Raw genomic sequence first — 19268 nt, 5'->3', positions numbered from 1 at the left:
TGACGCGTTTAGGAAAAAATTATGTTACCTAATTGCCACTCTAAGATATTGGTGGTTACTTGTTCATCAAATTTTATACTTTCACCATCTTTACCATGTTTTGGTACCCGCTTTAGTCTATCTGAAGTTTCGTCGTTTTCCCTGAAAATATGAAATTTCCTGGTCTCAAGTGAAGCTCTTTATATATGGGTTTCGTTGGAGAAAATCTAAGTTGCAAGAGCCAGCCTTTCCAAAAGCAGTGGGTTGAAAATGATCTAATCATTGAAAAAGGAACTCGTATTTGAGAGTCACATTATCATTAATCTAACTCATTAAAATTGGAGCTGTAAAACGAGTATATCCTGAAATGATTGTCAGAGCACAATATCATAAGGCTGATATGCACCAAAAAAAAAAGAAAAATTGTTTTGTGCAGATTGTTAGAAACACAATGAATGTATTTGCTAAAATCGGTATGTTATACCCAAAATGAAAATGAGAGAGAGAGAGAGAGAGAGAGAGAGAGATTTAAAGAATAAATAGCACCCATTTTCATTCTTTTTGCAAATATATCACGTTTGCAAATGGCACCTTGATCTTCTTCTGAAAAGCCGGAGAGATTCAGTATTGGCGCGATCGGTAAAATTCTCTCTTTTAACAAAGAAAGTTGTTACTTGCAATAACAAAACTTCCTGCTATGAGCTTTCAGCTTATATACGCAGGAAAAAGAAGAATAAAAGTGCAAATAATAAATTCTGACAATTTTCCTGAAGTAGTGGCACAGGATCTCAGGTCGAAGGAGAAGGACCACCAAAGAGTGGCCTCATGTAGTTATCATCAAACTTTCTCCAGTATACATGGATAGTTCGGACTGGCCTTTCAAATAGCAGAGCTAAAGTGCTCTTTGTTTGAAGGGGGTTCTCTTGTGAGAGAAGTGGAAGGATTTGGTCTTCTTCAAATGATTTTCTGTTTTGGTGATTATTCTTACCTCGTTCACTTTGAGGAAGCAATGCATCAGTGAGAGGCTTAGTTAGAAGTCCAAATACCTGTTAAAAAAAAAAAATTGAGCACCACGATCCCTGAGTAAAGCCTACAAAACAAGGATAAGTGTGGCACATGAAACCACTTCAAATAAAACATCGAACATATGTTACTGTAAGACTCAAATCTTACAGATGTATTCTCCTACATCATGTAAACTTCTTCTAAATGATTTTATTTTATTTTGTTAATATACGTTAATTAATGATGGAGGGTAATTCTTCCGCATTAAAGAGAAAGGGCTGGTCTGCTGCAGGAAAGAAGAAGAAGAAGAAAAAAAGTTCCGCCTTGTCTGTGTCTCATGCAAAGTAGATCAACCTTGCACTTTAATTAACAAAGAGAAAGAAACTACTGATAACTATATCGCATGATGATAAAGAAACATTTGGGATAATGAGGCAAAGAAAGAACGGAATGCAATAAGGGAGAATAAAATCCACCTAATAAATGCGTTCTGAGTCATTATCCAGGATTTTGTGACAACAACAGGAGCAGAAAAGATTCAGATGGGCAATCGAAAGATTACATGTGAAGAATACATCCCTTAGATAGAGATTTGCTGCTATTTTTAAATCAATGCTATTTTAAAATTGAATGAAGAATAATGCCACAACGCGATGATATTTAATTTAATGATAAGGAATGGCAGAAAGCTTTGCCAGGACAATCCATTTGACTCGAAACTCTTCTACAGGAACAGATCCCTGGGATATAGCTACCCCCGTGTCCTTAAGTTTTCTTCCCTGTACTTAAAAAAACGATAAATTACTTTGATCTCTCAAAAAAAAAAAACAAAAAAAATTGGGTGGGGGGGGGGGGGGGGGGGGGGGCTTTGTGAGATTAAGCAACCAATATTGTTCTTCAGGGCGTAATAGAATCTGTTGACACAAGCAGGGAAATCAACAAGGGCATCAATAGGAATAGAAAAAGCAGAAAAGTTTAAGTTGCAAGCTAAAATGAAGAATGTCCGAAGACTACTAAAATTAGGCCAATAAATTAAATGCCTCAGTCATGATTCATGTCTAAGTATATTACATTGTGATATATTCCTATTGAGAAATTAGGGCTTCTTGCATCTCATTGATAGAATTGTTGGCTTATATAGCCTTACACACATATTTACACAAAGGCCCTCTAACAAACCCTTTAATTGCATTACATTCTCAACACTCCTCCTCAAGAAGGGCGAAAGATATTTATTAAGCCCATCTTGTCACACCCTCTAGCTAGATCTACTGAGCTAAGCCCTTTAGTCAAGCAGTCTGCAGCCTACTCCTTAGTTGGAACATAGCCTAACTCCAGTAGCCCACTGTTCAGTTTCTCCTTGATGAAGAATCTATCAATCTCGATGTGCTTAGTTCTGTCATGCTGAACTGGGTTGTTGGCGATGCTGATAGCTGACTTGTTATCGCACCACAAACTCATCTTGGCCCCTTGATCAAGGTTCAGTTCCACCAGCATGTTCTTCAGCCACATCAACTCAGCAACCCCCAAGGCCATGGCTCTGTACTCTGCTTCAGCTGTTGATCTCGCCACCACAGATTGCTTCTTGCTTTTTCAGGAGACTAAATTGCCTCCTACAAATATGCAATACCCTGAGGTAGACCTCCGATCATCTCCGCAGCTAGCCCAATCTGAGTCACAGTAGCCCTCAATGTTCACATGACCACTTCTCCTGAATCTTAGTCCATTGCCAGGGGCCCCCTTTAGATACCTCAGTATCTGATATACTGCATCCATATGACCCTTCCTCAGGTCATGCATATAGCGGCTCACCATGCTTACCGCAAATGAGATATCTGGGCGTGTGTGACTCAGGTAGATCAGCCTACCCACCAATCTTTGATATCTCTCACGATCAACAGGTTCTCCTGCCTCAGCACTCAGCCTGAGACTCTGATCAATCGGTGTAGCAGCAGTCTTGCATCCCAACATTCCCGTCTCTGCAAGAAGATCCAGTGCATACTTCCTCTGAGAGAGAACAATCCCCTTAGGTCCATGAGCTATCTCTATCCCAAGGAAGTATCGCAGCTGACCCAGATCCATCACTTCGAATTCTTTGCTCAATCTTACCTTGAGCTGAGCAATCTCCTTCTCATCATCCCCTGTGATGATCATGTCATCCACATATACTGCCAGCATTGTGATGTGACCTCCACTTCTTCTGAAGAATACAGTATGATCGGCATTGATCTGTCTGTATCCCATACTAACCATGGCTCTCCTGAACCTATCAAACCATGCTCGAGGGGACTGTTTTAGTCCATACAAAGACTTCTTCAGTCTGCAGACCTTACCCACTGTCTGTCCTGTGCTACATCCAGGTGGTATCTCCATATACACCTCTTCCACTAGATCTCCATGAAGGAACGCATTCTTCACATCCAGTTGGTGTAGTTCCCATCCACCATTTGTTGCTAGAGAAATCAACGTTCGAACAGTACTCATCTTCGCCACTGGTGCAAAAGTCTCATCGTAGTCAATGCCGTATGTCTGGCTGTACCCTTTTGCCACCAGTCGTGCCTTGTATCGTTCAACCTTCCCTTCCGGGTTCTGCTTCACGGTAAACACCCACTTGCATCCCACTGCCTTTTTTCCTGCTGGCAGTGTCGCTAACTCCCACGTGTGGTTCTTCTCAAGAGCCCCCAGCTCCTCATGCATAGCAGCCTTCCACTTTGGGTCCTTCTTAGCATCCTGCCAGCTGTTAGGTATAATAACAGAATCTAATGATGCAATAAATGCTCCATATGAAGGTAATATGTGAGAATAGGAAACAGAATGAGCTAGATCCCAACCATATCTCTTAGGAGGATTTCCCGCATTACTGCGAGTAGTCCTCCTTTCTGACATTAGAGTAGGGGGAGGGTTAGGAGTAGGAATGATATTACCTAGAGTGGAGGGTGGTGTAGGTGTCTCAGGAGTTAGAGCAGAGCTGGACGAGGGACTAGGCACTGGCACTGTTACTGTAGGTACCTCTGGCTCCTTCCCCCTCCTACTGTATGTAAGCAACTCCCCCTGAGCTGTAGGTCTAACACCCCTTGTCTCCTCCTTCTCCCCTTCGTCTTCATCCTCCTTCTCTTCTGGGTACGGGATCGAAATTGGGATTGACCCCCTTGAGCTCTCACCATTCTCCCCCTCTTGCCTCATACCTCCAGTATCGGGCAAGTCACCAAAAGGTGAAGTAACCCCTACTGTGTAGTACGGCTCGAGCTCCCGAAACCGCACATCCATGCTGACAAACAACCTTTTTTCCACCGGGCTCCAGCAAACATACCCTTTCTGGGTGCCATTGTATCCCACGAATATACATTTCACAGCCCTAGGGTCTAGCTTCCCAACCGATGGTCTGTTGTCCTTCACAAAACACACACAGCCAAATACCTTCAATGGTAGGGCCCCTTCGTTATCTCATTTCAGTATCTCACAAGGAGACTTCCACTCCAACACACTTGAAGGCATCCGGTTGATTAAGTAAGCAGCAGTCAAGACTGCTTGTCCCCATACCATCTTTGGGACATTCATCGCCATCATCATACTCCTAGCGACTTCTAGGAGATGTCTGTTCTTCCTCTCTGCTACCCCATTCTGAGCTGGGGTGTATGGGCATGTAGTCTGGTGTAGAATCCCCTGAGCTGACAGATACTCCCCAAGTGTTCTGTTGGTATACTCTGTCCCATTATCCGACCTCAACACCTTTACTGCTGCACCATACTGAGTCTGGATGTGCTTATGAAAATCTTTAAAACAGCCAACTACATCACTTTTGTTTTTCATAAGATACACCCAAGTGACCCTAGAGAAGTAATCAATAAATGTAACAAAAAACTTGCATCCATTTATAGAATTTACTGGGCAGGGTTCCCATACATCAGAGTGTATTACTTCAAACTTACAAGAACTCCTATTACCTGAACTAACGTAAGAGCTTCTAGTTAGTTTTCCAAACTCACAAGCATCACAATGTAGCTTCTGTTTATCTATTTTTCCAAACAGGGTTGGATACATTCTACCCAAAATGCCAAATGACGGATGTCCCATCCGTTGATGATAAAGCATCAACTCATCTTCTGCACACACTTTAGCTCCTCCTGTTCCCGTCCTCTCCACCACAGATGTCAGCGCTGAGTCCATCCCTTCGCGGTCCAAGTACCACAGCCCGCTATGCCATGTCCCAGTCCCAAGTCTTCGCCCTGTCCCCTTTTCCTGGAAGATCACCTTGGGAATGTCAAAATAAACAATACTATTTCGTTGAAGGATAATGGCACTAATGGATAACAGGCTAACAGGGAATGAAGGAGCATACAGAACATTAGATAAAGTTATAGAACCTGTACAACTAACAGTGCCCTTACCAACCACATCCTGCGCTGTACCATCAGCGATCTGGATGCTCTCTGCTTCTGCTAAATGAGTGTAAGATAAGAACTCACTACCATTACAGAAGGAGGATGAAGACGAAGGGGAGAAGGAGGAGACAATGGGTGTTAGACCTACAGCTCAGGGGGAGTTGCTTACATACAGTAGGAGGGGGAAGGAGCCAGAGGTACCTACAGTAACAGTGCCAGTGCCTAGTCCCTCGTCCAGAGAAAGTAGTAGATGCCCCCTCAGACACATCACCTACTGCGCTCTGCTTCCTCCTCAGTGCTGTCAAGAGTGCACGATCCTCGGCAGTGAAGATCATCTCAGCTTCTTCTTCTCTTTCTGTCACTGTCAAGTTTGCTCGGTGGCCTCCTCTTCCACCTCGCCTGCCTCCACGACCACGACCACGGCCTCCAGCCTGACCGCGTCCACCCCAGTCTCTCTCTCTGGGTGGCTTAGGGCACATCTGTCTCAGATGTCCTACCTCTCCGCAGTTGAAGCACTTCCTAGTCTCCCTTCTGAATCCAGTGTAATCCGGGTTGGATACCACCAGTGCAGACTTTTCCCCTGTAAGTCCACCTGTCCCAGCCTGTAGTCTGATGCGGCTCTCCTCTTGTATCATGGCTGAGATTGCCTCCTCCAGTGGTGGGATCTTAATCTGAGTTAGTAACAACGCCGTCCTCTGATCATATGCTGGAGCCAAGCCTCGGAGAAACAACATGGTCCTCTTCTGCAAGGAGGCCTCGCGCTCCTTGCACTCCGGGTCTTTACAGCTCGCTAGGGGTGAGAAGTGATCGTGATCGAGCCACAAGCGCTCCAGCTCTGTGGCGTACTCCTGTACAGTCCTCTCTCCCTGGACTGTAGCGCTGATTTCCTTCTCGATCTGGAATACCCTTAGGTTATTTCCCACCCCATCGTAAGTCCTCCTCAGCTTCTCCCAGACATCATGCACCCTCCCAAGACCATCCACTGTGGCAGCAATTGGTTGTACTACAGAATTCAGAAGCCAGATATACACCAACATATGAGTGGACTTCTACTCATCTCTCCCTGCTGAGCCCTCAGCCGGCTCAGTCTTCTCCCCTGTCAGATATCCCTCTAGGCTCCTCCCAGCAAGGGTATATTTCACCCGGCGCGACCAACTCAGATATGTCGCGGGTCCATCAAGTTTTACATCGATAGGTGGAAGCTCCACCTTCTTGGGTTGTGGCTTTGTCGAGCTCTCTCCCGCCGACAACTTCATCAGTTGCATCAATGTTGAGATCTCCTCAGGATTCAACTTATTGATGATCCCTTCCATCGGATTTTTGCCAGTCTCCGTCATAGATCCAACTTGTATTCTTGTGTGCAGTGAAAATTTCGGCAGCACTCCGACAGCACAACAAGAAAGTTAGATCAATAAAAATTCCTGTTTCACTAAGGAAACAAGAACCAAAAGCAAGATATCTCAACAAGGTGAGATATCAGCTCTTCTCTCATCAGTTCGAGGACTGACCTGTCGAGGGAACCTAAACAAGCTATTACAATTCATCTAATTACAGATTACAGATCCCTCTTCTTTCTTTTTCTTTTTTCCTTTTTTTTTTGTTCTAATCAGCACAGCACAAACTTCCCCACTACAGATCTCTCCCCTCTCTTTTTTCAATAAAAAACTTCCCCGCTACAGATCTCTCCCCTCTTTTTTTTCAATAAAAAACTTCCTTTTGTTTTTTTTTCTATTCTTCTTCCCCTACTCCGGCTCCCAATTTCGATCTCGCCAAGCTCTTCGCCGCTGATCGTTTCTCTGTCGCTGTCGCCCTCGTCGACTCCCCGTTCTCTCCCTTCACCAGCTCGTCCTTCATCGTCGCATTCTCATCGGCCCACCCATCGATCTCCTTCCACCTCCTCCTGCTCGATTGAGGGCAGAATCATTCACGACGCCATGGGAGATCGGAACAAAGGGGTCGGCATCGACGAGAGAACCATGCCTTCTTCAACGGCGTGTCCTTTGCGAGATCTCCGGCCAAGGCACCAGCGAAAGCTCCGGCGAAGCTTGGTCGGGACTTCGGCTGACGTCGTCTTCGTCGTCGCGAAGGCTTTTATGGCGTCGGAGCTTGGTCGGGACTTCGGCTGACGTCGTCTTCGTCGTCGACGAGCTTGGATTCACGTCGGGTTCACAAGACAAATGAAGAGGCGGCGGCTAGGTTAGATAGCTCTGATACCATATTGAGAAATTAGGGCTTCTTGCATCTCATTGATAGAATTGTTGGCTTATATAGCCTTACACACATGTTTACACAAAGGCCCTCTAACAAACCCTTTAATTGCATTACATTCTCAACAATTCCCTAACATGATACGTAATATATTTGCTTATTTTGGATGGGAGAAACTTTCTAACATGATACGTAATATATTCCCTAACACGATATATTCCCTAACTTGTTAGTTTTAGCAGCATGCATGTTAAATCTATGACATACATAAATCTTTGACATACCATAGTGCTGAAGAGCACGATAACTACTGTACTTGTGATTATTGTGGCATGAACTGGATTCCACGTAACCCCAAAATCCGTGTACTGCAGAAAGGCAGAAAGTCAAGAAAACTTTGATGATAAATTAGAAACCATCCTTTTCTTATATCACAATCACAGTTAAGTAAGAAAGAACCTGTTTAAATGCTAGAGCAACAGAAACAGCTCCTCTCATGAGGCCAGCCCACCAAATTATGACCTGTAAATTATGACATGAAACTAAAAACACTTCTTACAAAACTAATAGAATGTGAGTCCAAATGTTTCTATCCTTTTAGCTTATACAGTGAACTGTAAGAAGGTGAGATAAGAAGATCTCACCTGGTGATGGAATGTGATTGTCGACTTTTCAACATTTGAACTCATGTAATTGGATAGAGCAGAGAGAGGGAAAACAAAAGCAGCCCTCCCAAGCAAAAGTAGACAAATGAGAACACCATATATACCAAACGATGTCTTCAAACTGACAAATTGGCAAATTTAAGATATTTTGATAAATCGTCAGATTTTGTATGAAACATCTAGGTTACCAAAAGATAAGCTAATTCCAGTATCTATAAAAAAAATCAAATCTAAAAAGAAAATTTTAAAATGTGAGATACTGATAGGTTAATTGGCATATTTGAAAAACAAAATGATTGTCTGTGACACAATATTCAACCAGTCAATCTCATAACCAAATTCCATAGTAAGGAGTGCCTTTTTATTAACCAGGGAGCGAATCTTACTGATTCGTTAAAATGATTGTAAAATCATAACAGCAGAAATACACAGTTCTAGCATCTTGTAGGTGAGGTATGCTTGTTAGTTATTATCCCTGATCATCATCCTTGAAGCCTTTCTCCATACAGTTCTAAGTCAGTAAAACTCCACGAAGCGATCAATTATCATTCACATAGTTACTGTTTCTAGCAACACATCTGCAACAATCCTAATTTTTGGCTATATATAAAAAAAATAAAAGGATTTTTATGCATAAAATGTTAGTAATTGTACTTATATAAATTATGTACTATTAGAGGGTTCTATTTGTAAATTAAATGTTATATATCTAGAAACCCTAGCTCACGTATATTTGTGAGATCACCGCACCCTCTCCCCGCCGCGCTCTCTTCTTCAGGGGAATTTTTTTTAAGGATCTGTACTGAGGAAGTAGGCGGTCATTATTAACACAAGAACAAGCTATAAGTCTATCTCTACTTCTAGCAGTTTTATATGGACTAGAGTAAGCATCGTTTCATGTTGTGCAACAAATTTTATTTTAATTTATTTGGATCTTATCTTCGTTGATGGTTCCACCATGTTCCACTTGATAGGCCTTGTTTTTGTGGCCATGGCTAATTTCCTTAATCTAGTGCAGCATTTTTCCCGTCTCCTCTTCTTTTGTTTTTATTTATAAAAATTATTATGCATACAATGCTTAACCGTGCCTATAGGGTACAATAGGATATGTTGATTGATTTTAGTATAGTTAATTTAAGTTAATATATCCTAAAATTATTTTTATAGGCGTTTGCGTCATAGATTCTACGGTAAATTTTGATGATTATTTGTAAATATTATGTAGGAATTCCAAGGGACTTCGAGGAGGCATTGTGACTGATATTCCGATAGTCTTTTGGGTTTGTGTAAGTGGTGAATTTGTACATTATTCACTGCGTATTTTTTATATAAAATTATATTGACTATATGTAAGTTTATTCTGATAAATTATACCCTTTTGTATGGTTGCTCGCATACTAGTTATTGATTGGATTAATGCACATTGTTATTTGGTATAAGCCTACGCTTATATTCTTTGTCAATTGTTATGTCTTTTCATATAGTAGTAGGTTGAGATGCACACGTGGTTGATTGATTTCACTATTGGTTGGCCTTTGGTATTTTTGTATAACGTATTTAGTTTTAGAACTTTGTTTAATTTTCTTAAAGTATATGCATCTCAAGTCAATATACCGGTATATATCGAGTATACGCAAGTTATTAAAACAGGGCTCAATGTGCCTCTATGAGGTTTTATTTTAGCGCTAAAAGCTCAAATTTGGGTCTCACCGTCCTAGAACCACGAGCTTAATAATTGTGGGGTTTATCGAGTCAATCGGAATATAAAGTGTTGACCGTATTGAGACGTGACTTGCTTATTTTTATTTCATGATTTTTAAGTTTTCTTAAATATTTACATCAAGTACTAGAGTTCATTGATGATTCTCTATCATTCTTATATTTTGCTTATTATTTGTTGAAATATTTGAGTTTTTACAAAACCAGTGTTCAATGTACGAATTTATCCACTTATTGAGTTGTGAACTCATTGTGTTGTTTTCATTCTTTTTAGAGACTCGGGATTAGGTGGAATTGATGATTTTTCACATTCTTAGAATGAAGCAAGAAATAAAATTCGAGATTGTTATTGTCTTCTAGGTGAAGGTTAAATAAAGTCTTTGATGTTTAGTTGATAAATTGAGAGTTTTGTAATAATGGGATTCTTTCCTTTAGGTTGAGTTTTATTTCAAGTTGAGGAATATTTGCTTTTATCAAGTTAATTGGATTAATGTTGACTTTTGGGATTATAGAGAATATTTATTGTTGGTTTTAGTTAGTTAATTGGATTAATGTTGACTTTTGGGATTATAGAGAATATTTATTGTTGGTTTTAGTTCAATGAAGAGATTATTTGAATATTTATTGTTGGTTTTAGTTCAATGAAGAGATTATTTTGATGGTCTTTTAATGAATGTATATTTTTGGAGGATTTTTCATAGGTTTAGTCCGGCTCTAATATTCCTTTTAGGTTCGGAAATTGGGGTTGTGACAATATCAATCCACTGCAAGTGATGCCACATCTAAGAAGAACAGATAAAAGCATAGTCAATCAGTTTATAGGATGGAGATAATGTACTAATATCATTGGTTGGAAAAAGAATTCCTCCAAAATTAGTTCTGAAGATATCTTTGGTATCATATTTTGTGCATAACTGTGCTGCTATCTTTGACTAAGGTAAAACCAGGCTGAGTTGCTAGAAAGTTCTTGTGAGAATGCTTGTGATTCTAAAGCCGAATTAATACCAAAAAGAGGATCTCAAAGTGTTGGTGGAGGTGCTCGCAGCTCAGTGTTGAGGATCTCAAAGTGTTGGCAAAAAGTTTCTGCCAGGTATGGCGATAGCTACTATCACCTTTCTATACAAAGAGATGAACTGAACTGAAACGGGAGGATAACTTTCCTGGCCGACTGCATTTGTTTCAAACAATTTTCAGTTTGACATCTTTTTAACTTTGTAAATAACTCCTCGATTTAAGGCTCCACTGAATTCATTCTATTAGCTTTTATTTTATAATTTCTGAGCTGACATCTTGAAGTTGACAGTGCTTACCTTGCCCCTGTCACCTGCCATTTCTGAAGGTCAAGCGCATCCATGCCCACATAAAGAAAGATGAAAGTTTCTGCAATGAACGACATTGTAGAAAAAGTGTGCCTGAAGGAAAGAAGGAAGAAAAAGAGAGGGAAAAAAAAATCACAACACAGCAGAATGGAAGGAAAAAAAAACATCTTGGCACCGTGAGTTTATTGATTCTTTAATGAAGATTTTCACACTAATACCCCAAAGTTTGGGGTACTGAGAAGAACATATGCATCTAGTAGACACCACAGTGCACTGAAAATAACCTGGTCAAGAGCTTTAGCTAATAACATTCTCTTTCTATTATAACTCATTTATGGCTTCACAATCATCATAAATCATTTCCCCGAAAAAAATGTCAGCACATCCATGCATAATACATGTACTACTCTTAATTATCTATTTCAACAAATGATCTCACATATGACTAAACTTCTACTTTGCATCCTAAAAATCTCTATGAATTATGGAAGCACTTGAAGATACCTTGTTGTGGTTCTTGATTTTTGAGTCACATTATACCATGCATAATGTGACATGACAATTCCACAAAAGAAGACAGCCAGAATTCCGCTCAATTCAAAAAGCTGCGCAGAAAACATTGACATGTTTTTCAAATGCAGATATCATCTAAAATAGATAAACATATGACATCTTATACAGGAAGATAAAATACATACTTTACACTTTTCTTGAAGTGTCCAGACATAGATTTAGGCCATGATAAAATGAATGAGATAACTACATAACAAAATATGACCTTGCTTCAGAAGTTTTGAATCAACTGCTGATGAAGATTTGCAGAAAATCAGATTTTTTCAAGGGTTCTAAAGCATATTACAAATACCACGCTATTGAAACGAGATCAAATTTTGCCATTAAACAGCAAGTAATTAGACAGTGAAAGATTTCAAAAACACTTGCATTTGTCATTGATAATTGATTTATCAGGAGAAATAATTCAGGCTTTAAACTTTCTGTTGTTATCTTTGGAGTTCTAACGTGAAAACAAAAGACTAAAGCAATTTAATTCCAGAGAGTGGAACTTATAGCAGAAGATGCTAGATACATAAAGCTAATATGCAGGCATCAAATCCTGATCCTAGGTGATGGTTCTCCTTTCCTGTTTTGGTCAGGAATAGCTCCAAAGATGTGACCCTCTCAGAATATGAAACCCTGGTCTTATTGTCATGCCCCAGGCCTGCGGGCCTGTTGGTGTGTTGTAAGCTGTGGGACCCCACTGAGTGTAGCGCGTTGTTTGGCTCAAACTACTGCCAAAATCAACTAGCCGATGCTACACTTGAATCTCACAACTCACCTTATAGATGCTCTACATTTCACTCATTCCAATGATGTGGGACTAACTTTTTTGTGGAATGTCACGCTTCTCCTAGTAAATGATATTCTTTACACTGTACTGAGTGCTTGATTGCTTCCAACTAATTGTTCCCAACCGAATTCTATACGAGTCATCAGCACAGAGGCAACGAAACAGTTTAGGCACTGACCTCTGTCGTAAATTAAGGAAAGTTTAGAAATAAACCACTGAGAAACAGTAGAAAGACATTTCTCTATGTGGCAGCTAGTATATTTTGTAGAGATGTGCATTCTTCTAAGAAACGTTGTGGTCCTTGTCCACGATATAATAATTTGAATGAGGCTAATTCCTTATTGGTAATTATCCTATAGCAGATACTCACATGGCAACAAAAGGCAGTGATAATTACACGGTGCTGAATGAATAGAGGATAACTTGATTTCTATCCCAACCTCGGCTAGCGTGTATGACAAATATGCCATCAGGATCATGAGAGCTATTTCACGGTCAGTTGAGTGCCTGTAACATACAACAAATGACAGTTAACACATGTCGCCTCTTGTACTAATTCTAAAAGGGGAAACAAATGACAGTTAGCATGTGCCGTCTCTCGTACTAATTCAAAAAGGGCACAAGTAGACCGTTGATCTTGTAGTTCACTTACCTTCCAAAATAGAAGGTTTTAAGCGCGTATGCAGTTAAAAGGCCACTCTGTAAGATGGAATTTTGTTAATTAAACTGGATAAGAATGAATCTAAAAACGATAGAACTAATAAAACAAATAGAAATGACTAAAGACAATTAGTAGTTTCCTATGCTTGCAGGTAAGCGAAGCATCAAAGGAGGTAACAATAGTTTCAAGTGCAATGCTGCTCATTTTTCTGTTCAAACAATCTGCTTGTTATCAGAAGTACTCCTTTCCTAGCCCATCCTATGGGGGACCACAGACGTCAATTTGGCAGGACTTATTCGATAACGAGCACCTTGTTTGAACAGATAATTAAGTGGCATTGCACTTGAAGCGTGTGTTCTGAGGAAACTATGTAATACGGAACTGACCACAATTCCTAGCACGGTGCTTGTTGAGAATAAGTACAAGAAATCTCTAAAAACATGAAGTGCCGTTGATCCATTTAGGTTAGAGACATCCATCTTTCGAATCGCATTAAAAAGGACTACAGATGTGGCATCATTCATGATCCCTTCTCCAAAGACCAAACTGTACAGTAGAGGATTCTTATCTTGGCTCAGGACCTAAAATTGAACATGAAAACAATGGCCAACAAAAGTACCTTGATTTAATTAGCTGAAATTGGAACTAATAGAAAATAATATAAAATGAAAGGACTGGGTATGGGATGGATCTGTTTAACCTGTAGTGTACAAACAGTGTCCGTGGAGGAAAATATTGTCCCGAGAACTGAAACAAATCAGAACAACGTGTTTTCAGATAAAGATTACTTGAGAAATTAATTTTAGTAGACAGAATCAAATCCGCACCAAGATAATCTCGTGGTTCAAGTCGTTCAAAACCAATTTTAGGAAAGAGCCACCAACTGCCTAAATCAATAAAAACACATCAGTGAGAGCAATTTTTGGAAAGCTCTTAGGAAAGGGGTCATGCAGATGACGTTTATCAAAGAAAATAGAAAAAAATTTGTGATTCAGCAAATGTTACTTAATACCCATCTGAGCAATCGAATATCATTTATGGGACTGTGAACATAAATTTCAATGAAATAAGCCTATGCCGGATAAGGGTGGTAAGAGTTTGAAATTCCATATTACTTGAATATAAAAGGACAGAATTCATGTAGGAATTATCAGACTAGTCCTAATTCCTAAGGATGTGGTTGTTATTAGTCTTTATACATTAGATAGACAGGAAATTTACAATAGAAATAGTAACTAATACCGATCTTCATGTTGGAGTTTGCGGCTGATCACTTGATTTTAGGTTTTTTGCAGCATCACTCAAAAGAAAAGAGATTGTCCATCTCCTGAGAACTGGCCATGTAAAAGTACTTTGGAAGAAGACAAAGACAGACTGTTAAATACAGATTCTACAAATAATAAAATGTTTAATTTTTTTCAGAATGAGAAGTAACTTTTTTTAATCAAGTGTATATTTTTATAATCTTAAGAAGTGTGGTACCATTTTCTGGTTTGTTTGCATTTTCTCCACCATCAAGGGCCAAGACTAAGCTATTCTAAGAGAGACAATTACCTATTTAAGCCCCTAAACTAAACAAAGATTTCATCTTAAAATAACATAATATATATAATTTTTCAGTGGTAAGGCTGTTATAAACAGATGCTTCTTTTTAAAGATAAAGAGAAACTGAGTGACATCTGTTTGTGTGTGTCATGAGAATAAACTGGATCTTGGAACTAATGTAATTAATATTAGGGAAAAATGCTTCCAGCCCCCAAAACTAATGAAAACAAGCTTCCCCCTCCCAAGACTTTTTCAACGCTCTCAAAACCCCCAAATTCGTAACAAATATGCACTGAGCCCCCAAAACACAAAGACCAAGAGTATTAAAATTTGAAGACCATAATACCCTTTCTCTCTCTTTTTCTTTCTTTATCTGTGATGATTTGAAAGGGTTCCTCCGTCCCTTTCCCCGATGGCGGCCGTCATCATGTCCCTCAGCAGGGTCCCCACCTCCGCGATGAGATTGCCCCCTCTGCCGTCAACCTCGCCGTCACGAGCATCGCCCCGCGCACCGGTATCCTCCCAGGATCCACATCAGCCTCCCCAACCTGGGCCCCACCATAGTAAAGCTGGAGAGAACGAAGCATAGTTAGGGTTTTTGATGAGGAGGTCGAGGGTCATGTTGAGCTCCACGCGGATGGCCGGGAACGTGACACGTGGAGAGACGCCGGTGACGGCGAGGATGAGCAGGAGGAGGTGATGAGCAAGAGGAGGATGACGAAGTTTACGGCGGCGGTCGTGGTGCATGTGCGTCGGATTTTCAAAACCTGGATTTTGTTTTAGGTGGTGGGCACTTGCTGTGATTTCGTGGCTTCCTCGGTTCGTTTTGAGATTGAGGAGGTGCAAGAAGGAAGTGGGTCATGTTAGTGATTTTAATATTTTTTTTATTTTTTGAAGGGTTAATTGAGGAGGTGGAAGAAGGAAGTGGGTCCTGTTAGTGATTTTAATCTTGTTTTTTTTGTTTTTTGAAGGGTTAATTGTTGGTAATTTTCTTTTTTCTTACTGATTTTTTGTAAGATTCGGAAACATATATAACAATATATTTTTAGAAAATGAATATTTCACTTTTAATTTTTAGGGAAATTATAATAATATTTCACTTTTAATGAGATTTTCAAAAGCCAAGTGATTTACGCGTTGGTTGTGAAGGTTACGCGTCGCTTGTTAAGGTTACGTGTTGCTTGTTAAGGTTACGTGTTGGTTGTTAAGGTTACGGGTTGCTTGTTATGGTTACGGGTTGATTGTTAAGAAATTTTTGCATGGAACTGATGATGGCTACGATATTCTACAAACCTTATTCCGGGTTACGGGTAACCTTATTGCTAAGAGCCTAAGAGCCTTGTTGCCAAGGTTACGTGTTTGTTGTTTAGATTACGGGTTTGTTGTTAATGTTACGGGTTTGGTTGTCAAGGTTACGGGTTGATTGTCAAGGTTAATTTCACAATAAACATGTAACATTAACAACAAACGCGTAACCTTGACAACAAACCCGTAACCTTGACAACAAACGCGTAACCTTAACAACGAATATTCTAATTAGTTGTAAAATTAACCTTAACAACAAACCCGTAACCTTGACAACAAACGCATAACCTTAACAACCAACCATTATTCTTAACAACGAATATTCTAATTAGTTGTGAAATTAACCTTGACAACAAACCCGTAACATTGACAACAAACGCGTAACCTTAACAACCAACCCTTATCCTTAACAACAAATATTCTAATTAGTTGTGAAATTAACCTTGACAACAAACCCGTAACCTTGACAACAAACGCGTAACCTTAACAACCAACCCTTATCCTTAACAACGAATATTCTAATTAGTTGTGAAATTAACCTTGACAACAAGCCCGTAACATTGACAACAAATGCGTAACATTAACAACCAATCATTATCCTTAACAACGAATATTCTAATTAGTTGTGAAATTAACCTTGACAACAAACCCGTAACCTTGACAACAAACGCGTAACCTTAACAACAAAAGTGTAATCTTAACAACCAAAATATATATACATATAAATCCCAACGTGTAACCTTAACAACAAACACGTAACCTTAACAACAAATCCGTAACCTTAACAACCGACCACTAATCTTAACAACCGACGACAAACCTTAACAAAACACAATAGGAGACAAATAATCAAACTTCAGGCTTAACATAGATTCTATTTATGCCATAAAGGAAAACATATCTCAATACTAAAACCTCACACACGCATAAATTAATTCGCATCCATCAAAGAACACCAACAACAAACTACAACCCACAATCAAAGATACTCTTTTTTTATTCCCACATACAATAACACTATTATTTAGTAAAAACAACCTGAAGCAAAGAAACAAGACAAATGCTACCTAAGTGGTGAGGATGGGGGGCATGTAATCAGACTTGGTTCAAATAACACGAGCCTTTGTATCGGGGAAAAACTCCGTCCTTGGGAGCTCTGTAACAACTCCTTCACTGCTTACTCCAATGGGATAGCTAAGTAAATGTCCAGGGAGATCGCGTTCCTGAGAGTAGAGATCCCAGTATTTGTCAGCGATACGCTTCACTTTCTGTACAAACTCGACGCTCTCTAGATGGAGGAAGAAATCAGATCGTCAATGCCGGGGAGACGGACTGCTCGATGATGGCGACGTTGATGTCGGGGTTCTTGGAGAGCTCGTAGGCGCAGGAGAGGCCGACGGATTCGCCGCCACCGCCACCGCCGCCGCCGCCGACGGTGTTAGCGTAGGTGATTATGTCGGACATGTAGCGGCGGGTCATCTCGCGGGAGACGATGGATTCTTTGATGGGGCGGAAGCAGATGGAGGAGAGGTCGTAGGATGTGGAGATTTGGGGGCGGAGGATGACAATGATAGGGAGGAGAAAGATTGGGTTTTGAAGGCGGAGATGAGCTTGAGGCCATGGAAGGAGGAGAAAGAGAGGAGGTTGCGGTGGTTAGGTTTGGAGAGGAAGGAGGATGTGACAATGGAGGGTATTATGGTCTTCACGTATCTTAATTTCTTGGGTTTTGTGTTTTGGGGGCTCAGAGAACACAGAGTTTACTTTTGGGGGTAAAACACACGTTGAAAAAGTCTTGGGAGGGGGAAGCTTGTTTTCATTAGTTTTGGGGGCTGGAAGCATTTTTCCCTTAATATTAAACTGCGGTTTCATTATTGAGCAGGAAAGATGATGTGAATATGGACTGCGAGGTAATACATCATAGAGAACATTGGACGAGACAGCAAGTTATCAACTGCACATATATTATTTTCTTAAGGAAAATAAAAATCTAATCTACTGGATAACATATGCAACCATCTCAGCAATGTATCTAGTTTTAAAAGTAAGGCTTTTGAGATTTTGATAGACAACTTGGTTACCGACGTGATGTTGATATATTTCAATGTCTTCATATAATATCCAAAAAAAAAAAAACAAAAAATTATGCATGGAATAACTTCTCATTACCAGCTGAAAGGATTATGAAAGAAATAAAAACTCCAACAACTCCAAAGAGCATTATGGTTAGGAAGTTGTGAAAGAGCTGCTTCTTCTTGACCTGAAAGCTGATGTAGCAAACAGATGTAAGCGTGGAAAGTCAAACAGTCAGACAATGGTGAAAAATTATATAAGGCTCTCTGCTTACCCAGCATTGAAGATTATCGGTGGAAGAAGATACACGAAAAATATTTCTTCATCGAACCTTAAGACATGAGATTTTGTCCCTTTGCTGTAAATCAATACAATAGCTCCTGCTATGAATCCCTATATGGATAAACAAATAATGTCTATAATCATATTTCCCTTCCCATGTCTCAATAGGCAAGCATGCGTATCTTCCACGAACTACAACATCAGACGGTAAATGACCGAAGTCATCCATTCAAGTAATTTCTGAAGGGGGGAAAAAACACCTTTTCAATCTTGAAGAGAAGTTCGAGCGCAACCTATTCGCTCGAATGTTTAATATTTGCATCTCAAAATAAGCAGATATTTCCTCACCAATCACTGTTAACCTCATTTTCCTTGTCACCAAAAAGAGATTGTATAATTTCCCCCCCTATCAATTAGCAGTGAATCAAGCATTTAGTTGTCCATAATCTACTTCCGCCGAAGATCCCAAACTTTCCCAATTTGGCGAAATCGAACCCATAAAAATTCAATTAAAAGAGCTAGGGTTAGGGTTTTTTACGAGTAAAATGGCTGCGATGGACTCATTGAGCCATTTGAACGCCTGAAGCAGGTGGCCAATGAGAATGCAGAGGCATATGAGGACGACGAACACCGATATCGCCAGGACGTGGCTCGTCTCCGCGCCGCTCGATAGCAGATCCGTCGGGACTGGCCTCATCGAGATCAATTAGGGTTTCTTTGATGACACAAACAAAGAGGGGGAAATAGTTTCTTTTTTTTTTCTTTCGTTTTTTTTGGAGA

At 40.1% G+C, this 19268-nt stretch overlaps 1 protein-coding gene across 4 annotated transcripts; it reads right to left on the bottom strand.

Annotated features, from left to right (window-relative positions):
- Positions 511–19268, bottom strand: LOC109840926 (sodium/hydrogen exchanger 4-like). Of its 4 annotated transcripts, none has more exons than XM_020409757.1 (14): positions 19027–19268; positions 18481–18599; positions 18303–18400; positions 14114–14173; positions 13987–14033; positions 13673–13867; positions 13278–13324; positions 13066–13132; positions 11782–11882; positions 11269–11370; positions 8219–8360; positions 8034–8096; positions 7859–7942; positions 511–1025 (listed from the first exon to the last, which is right to left on the bottom strand). In XM_020409757.1, exons 1-14 carry the CDS (start codon positions 19183–19185, stop codon positions 768–770), a joined length of 1542 nt encoding a protein of 513 aa, XP_020265346.1. In that variant the 5' UTR covers positions 19186–19268; the 3' UTR covers positions 511–767. The 4 variants fall into 4 exon arrangements, with proteins under 4 accessions (XP_020265346.1, XP_020265348.1, XP_020265347.1 ...); XM_020409758.1 differs by lacking the exon at positions 511–1025 and adding an exon at positions 1452–1763; XM_020409759.1 differs by lacking the exons at positions 18303–18400; positions 18481–18599; positions 19027–19268 and adding an exon at positions 14529–14601.

The sequence above is a fragment of the Asparagus officinalis genome, chromosome 5, assembly GCF_001876935.1.
Source record: "Asparagus officinalis chromosome 5, Aspof.V1, whole genome shotgun sequence".
In the NCBI taxonomy this organism is placed as follows: domain Eukaryota; kingdom Viridiplantae; phylum Streptophyta; class Magnoliopsida; order Asparagales; family Asparagaceae; genus Asparagus; species Asparagus officinalis.
This window is presented reverse-complemented; position numbering and strand designations above follow the sequence as displayed.